This window comes from Melanotaenia boesemani, chromosome 8 (assembly GCF_017639745.1).
Source record: "Melanotaenia boesemani isolate fMelBoe1 chromosome 8, fMelBoe1.pri, whole genome shotgun sequence".
Classification (NCBI taxonomy): domain Eukaryota; kingdom Metazoa; phylum Chordata; class Actinopteri; order Atheriniformes; family Melanotaeniidae; genus Melanotaenia; species Melanotaenia boesemani.
The window spans coordinates 25,957,059-25,962,925 of record NC_055689.1 but is presented as its reverse complement, the minus strand read 5'-3'; the positions used below and the strand labels follow the sequence as shown (position 1 = coordinate 25,962,925).

At 36.4% G+C, this 5,867-nt stretch overlaps 1 protein-coding gene across 1 annotated transcript; it reads right to left on the bottom strand.

Moving 5' to 3' along the window:
* Nucleotides 1–225: 225 nt before the first annotated feature.
* On the bottom strand, nucleotides 226–4,333 carry LOC121645047 (cathepsin Z). The gene is made up of 6 exons (XM_041993340.1): nucleotides 4,191–4,333; nucleotides 2,682–2,845; nucleotides 2,325–2,504; nucleotides 1,280–1,430; nucleotides 636–801; nucleotides 226–442 (listed from the first exon to the last, which is right to left on the bottom strand). Exons 1-6 carry the CDS (start codon nucleotides 4,316–4,318, stop codon nucleotides 329–331), a joined length of 903 nt encoding a protein of 300 aa, XP_041849274.1. The 5' UTR covers nucleotides 4,319–4,333; the 3' UTR covers nucleotides 226–328.
* Nucleotides 4,334–5,867: the final 1,534 nt, after the last annotated feature.

Below are 5,867 nucleotides of genomic sequence, written 5' to 3'. Positions count from 1 at the left end.
TTAGCCAAACAAAACTTGATCTAACCAGGCAACTGAGGTTATAAACAAAGGTGGTGGGAGAGCTTGCCTTGCTAGGTGGTGCTTCTATTCCAGTATTCAATAAGACGTCACACACCTCCACATTCCTTAAGAACAGCCTAAAAAAAAGACTCTAAAAAAGCTGCAAATGAACATATTTGTGGATATAACTGCTGTCAGTAAAGAAATAGTCCGGTATACTTCATGAAACCTTAAATTTGTCATTTTATTAGTCAAATTACTTACATTAATATGTCATTTAAAAAATCTAAACATGATATATTTTGAGCTTGTCAGTTTAATGACGCATCTATGTTACAATAGGGTCTCCATATGCACAGTTTTTCTCAATACCCAGGTTAAACCAGTTGCCTTTTCCTGCTTTATATGCACTGGTAACGATCCTCGCCCAGCCGTGTTCTCCCTAAAAGCAAGAAAACAAAACATGACAGTTCATTCTGCGGGCACAACGCACAGCATCAGAGAAAGCCACAGTCCTAAAAATACTCCATTCATTACAGCAAAAAACAAAAATCTATGACAGTGAATTTCTAACTAAAGTTTGCAAACAGCAGCTGCATAGCTGCTGCAGGCAGGGCATGGTGAGTAAAACCAACCCAGAACTCTCCCCAGGAGTTTCTCACGATCCAGAACTCGATCCCGTCTTCATCTATGCCCCAGCCAGCCACAGACACAATGTGGTTCGGCAAGGAGAGGGGGTGAAACTCAGAGAAAATGCCTCCAGAATATTCCTCCAGGCCATCGGTTACCATCAGAGCACAGCTGAAAGAAAACAAGAACTTCTGTTTTCTTTAAGAGAAAAATGAGCAAACAGCTTTAGATCTGCAAATCAGATGTTGCTAAACACATTTTTCACAACATTTACATACCCTGTAACTCTTATTGTGTCTCTGACAATAATTAGATTTAATGTAGTTTTTTGCACCCTTACAAAGGTCATTACAGTTCAAGAAGTTTAAGATCTTGTAGAGCTTTATTTGAATTCCTATATCTAATGAGACAACTGAATAAAAGCAGGATTTGAAAGGTTTGACTATAAGAATAACAGTCAAACAAACTAGAACTGTAAAGCTGTGAATGCATGGGGGAAGTAAGAGAAAAAGATATTATCATATTAAATTAACTTTAGCTGTTCCAAAGTGAATAGAAATCTTTATGTGGTGATATTCTAATATTGAATTATAAAGAGTTAAAGGGTCAGGCATATTCTCTTAAAGAACTTTGGAGGACCTTCCCCTACCTGATGGGCCCATTGGTGTAAATTTCAGCTTTCATGTGGTCTCTTCCAGAAACATCTCCATAGTCTCCCACTTTCCACACAGTGTAATTCTTCACAATAGCACATGATTCAAAGAAGGAGCATGTTCCACACTGGTTAAACAGCTCGCACTCTGAAACGAGAAGAAGATCACTCCTGCTGCTGTAGTCAAGCACATTTAGATTACTGCTCAGTTTCAGACTTAAATATCTAAAATGTGCAGACGTGGCTGACTGATGAATGAAGTTACATCACTGGTCGGATCTTTCCCTCTGACATGAACACCAACTCAATCTGATCTGCAATGTCATTAAATGAAAATTAAACAACCTCACAATAAAATAAGATGAAATCTACTGCAGAATTTTCTCAGTGAATCCTGAAGTGAGAGAAAAGTGATCTGGACTGATGTTATTTTGTTTTCAAGACATTCCACTGTGCAATGAAAAAAGATTTAGTATTTCATTCATCAAGATCTAAAATATGTTGTTTAAGTGTCCCTTTTATTGTTTTGGGGGAATTATACAATGTACCCGCTATTAAAACTGTTGTCTGCACCTAACATGATTAAATTAAATCTATTGTGCAGCACTGGAAGGAGCTTAAGTCGATATTTTAGAAGACAACAGGACTTGTCCAGATTTGGTCTAGTTTTAGATCCTGTGGGCATTAAATCTCTTGCTCTAACAATCTCCACTCCCAAGAATTTGGAGCCTGACAGCAGAGATTTTTTATGAAGAATAACACTGAGATCAGCCAAGACATAAAAACTTCAGTTCATAGATGATAGATGTGCTCAATGATAACACTGTGCAAGCTAGCCAGCTGGGAAAATGACTTCTTTGTAGCCTTGACTTTCTGCACTGGTGCTCAAATCGGATAAAATCTTCCCAAGCTGCTGCTAAATAAGCTATTCCTTTAAGATTTATATTTTACTTGAAGATTTTCTGACCACATGTACTTAGGGTAATTTAGTGTAACAATTATAATCAGAGTAAAAACAGGATGAAAACGGAGTATTTCTTACTTTGGTTTATAGCTTGGTAGTTGTTGCAGGTTTCATCAGGAATGCCTTTTTCATGTGCGTAGGCGTAGACTCTCAGGTGGTCTCCTCCATAACAAGAGCCCGCCTTCCCACAGTCTATCACGTTCTGGACAGACAGGTAGGCTGATGGCCACAATCCTCTACGTTTGATGTTAATACGATCTGAAAAAAGGAAGAAAATACCACCAGAAAACAGTGAAACTCTCAGTAGGTTTAAGTCCTGACAGCATGAGTGCTACTAAATATTTTGAAAGTAAATATGATTCAAATTAACATGCTAGCAATTTTTAAATCAAATCTAGTTTCTTCTCCCCTCCTTCCCTCTGTTGTCATGGTTACCTGCTAGTGCACTGGTGGCTCCCATTGCCCAGCAGGAACCACAGTATTGGGGGATGTGCTGGTTCCTTGTGACACTAACATAATTTTTCCCCTTGATGTTCCTCCAATCCCACGACGGAGGAAGACCTGTCACTTTTATATACTCATGAGGTCGGGGCTTTGTCCTATAATAAGCAAACAAGAGGATCCACATCATGTGTAGATTTCATTGTCACAGTTTTCACTTGTTTGACAAACGATGTCTCCTTCCAGCACTGCACAAGTAGCATACTGGCTGTGATTGATTATCAGCTCCTGCAATATCCCGTGGGGGATTCTGACTGAACAGGATATTGAAAGGTGATTCCTATAATTACTCCTTAACCTGAGCGCAGATTCAATCAGCAGGAATAATGGAAAACAACTCAGGGAACAGTTTTACACAAGGAAAACATTAATGTTGTAATTAATATATAAAATCACAGTAAAGTCACAGTTCTTTAGTCATATCTGAAAAAAAAATAGTTGCAAATGTCCTGTAACATTTTCATGTTTTATTCCCACATAGAGTTACATTCTAAAATTAAATCAAATGTTTGTGTCTCTCAGTACTTTTGAAAGACACACTCTAACTAACTCTAACTCTTCTGTGGTTTTATGCAAAGAAGTGTATTCTTCCATAAAAAGGGGAGAGATTTAAACATGACAACAGATTTATGTTTGCATGTGTGTAACCTAACTTATTTTTGCTGTCACCTTCATGACCCATCTTTGGTAGTTATGGTAAGTATAGTGGGTGTGTGCAGGTGTTTGTATGTGTGTGCGTGAAGAACCCACAATTTTATAATTTAGGAAGGCTATAAACACATGGGACTACGGATGGAAATTAGCAACCTTAATTATGCATCGTCCCATTCAAATAAACGATTAAATAATGTGATTTCTTTGTCTTAGCATGTGAAAGAGATGAAAGCATCTCCACTTTAAGCAGCTACAGCAGTAAAGTAATGCACGTTTTATTGATGAACAGAATTATGACAGCTTAATATTTATTACAAAAATGTGTGTTGTAATGTTTAAACTACATTTTTTCTGAGAATACTTCTGTTGGGGATGTCCTATTTCTACATGATACTGAGTGAGACTGTATTTTCCCTACAATATATTCAATTCCGAATGTCTGATTTTCAGAAAACATCTGACAACATATCACACAACATAAGAGACTGTAAAAAATATGGAAACAAAAGAATAAAAAGTGATCCACAAACACGTGAGGATAATTTTTATAATTCATTTCTAAGCTACAGCTAAATCACTACACTGGTGTAAGTTATAACTTTAAAATCACAAGTGACACCCTAAAAGCTTACTACTTGAGAATATTACAAGTGAAATTATGTACTGATTAACACATAGCCGTTGCGTACATCTGACAATTATTTTCCCGACGCAAACAACTAAAAGCCCACCTTCTCTTTTTACTGTTTTACTGTCTGCACCCACGATAAAAATGTTCCTGTCACTTACTTGACTGCGCCTGGTCTGCCGTCTTCTATGGGTTTGTAACACGGCTCGGATAAAAATCTGGAGGAAGTGATTTGTAATAAAAATGACGTTAAAAAAAACAACAGCAGGCCGATGTTTGAAGACGCCATGTTGGCCCCTCCCCCTTTGCATTACGCAGTGACGCAATCATAGAGCGCCGACTGCTGGCCACTGACTGCACAAAGCGCTGTTTCAATAAACTGAATTTGAAACCTAAGTGATGTTCTTGTAATACCCTCAAGATATTTTATAGAACCTGAACGCAACACTGATTATTTATCAGCTATTGCTGTTTAAGGATCAGCAGTAAAACTACATTTCTGAGGAAGATGAACTTTCTTACTTACATCATGTAATTAGTCTTTTTCTCATTTTTGTTTTTAAACACTTTTTTCACAATGTTTGCACTTAAACCTATGAAAATTTTTAGAATAATATTTTATCATGTGATAGAGTTTTTCAACATGTTTATATGGTTACTTTTAGAAAGACATAAAGTTAGATAACATATTTGAGTGTTTTTTTCTTACTCTTGCAAAAGAAGAAGAAAAAAGTATCTCTCAAATTCACAAATTACAATTTTACATTCAGAGCATGAAACCAATATAAATGTTAACGACTAAATGTTTGCATGTGCAAAGGTTATTATGTCTGAAGACTTATTGATTGGGTTTTACTTCACAATCAATAAGACTTCAGATATTTGATGTTCCTTGTGAGCTTGCAAGGGCTGTGCTGCATTTGAGTGTCCTTGGGATGCACGACACTGAGAGCTCAATTCAGCCAGAAGAAAAGAGCAACATTGAAATTATCATTAGTTTTTATTATCTATATTTGGGTTTTTAATAAAATGCCTGCTATTGAAGTCACAGTGATCATAATACCTGGATAATACCTTGATCCTCTGTTAAAATCTACACACAGGAAGTGTGAAGCTTTTAAGGCCACCTTCTCACCCTTTCCCAAATGCAAAGGAATTTGCTTGATTTAATGCACACCTGTCCAGAAATCAAAATATGACCTTAAAGATATTATAGTAACAATTAAGAAACCATTTAAAGTAGGTGAATACAGAAATAATAATGATGAATACACTGTATAAGAGTGTTAGGAAAATGTTTGGGCAGGGTCAGTGAGTGCTTGAATTTTAAGCTTATCCAGTGTGCTTTCTTTTTCCTTTCTGTTTTGTTTTCTATTTTAAATTATGCTTCTTATTTTCTGATTTTTCAGTGTCTCTGTACAGCGCCTTGAATCACCCTGTGATTGTGCTTTACAAATAAACTTGCATTGCCTACTTTAGAGAAACCTTTTCTGAAGATAAATTTTCAGTAATTTATTCATTTTAATTGTGTTTTTCTTCTACTTCACAGTGATTGATAAGCTAACATCCTCAAGATAAAAAAAGTGGTGGCGTGGTGTAGTTTTTGTTTGCTCAGCAGGAAACTTAAATAGCTCACTTAGTTCCCAGTTACAATCACATTACACCTAATGCAGCACAGTTGATTTGTTGGGTTAGCGTGGAGAATATACAGCTTTTAACAAGGTTATTATGTTACAGGATGAAACTAGACTTCAACACACCCTGTTTTTGTAAGAGGGAAACAATGTTGTTTGTACTTTCAATGATTACAGATTAGATGTCCATTAGGAACATAATGA

What these genes read in the sequence shown, in the direction of transcription:
- LOC121645047 (XM_041993340.1), bottom strand. Translation starts at nt 4,318, where the DNA reads ATGGCGTCTTCAAACATCGGCCTGCTGTTGTTTTTTTTAACGTCATTT. An exon ending in GGCAGACCAGGCGCAGTCAA is followed by an intron (nt 2,846 to 4,190) that starts GTAAGTGACAGG and finishes TGCTTATTATAG; the next exon opens with GACAAAGCCCCGACCTCATG. An exon ending in AGCCACCAGTGCACTAGCAG is followed by an intron (nt 2,505 to 2,681) that starts GTAACCATGACA and finishes TCCTTTTTTCAG; the next exon opens with ATCGTATTAACATCAAACGT.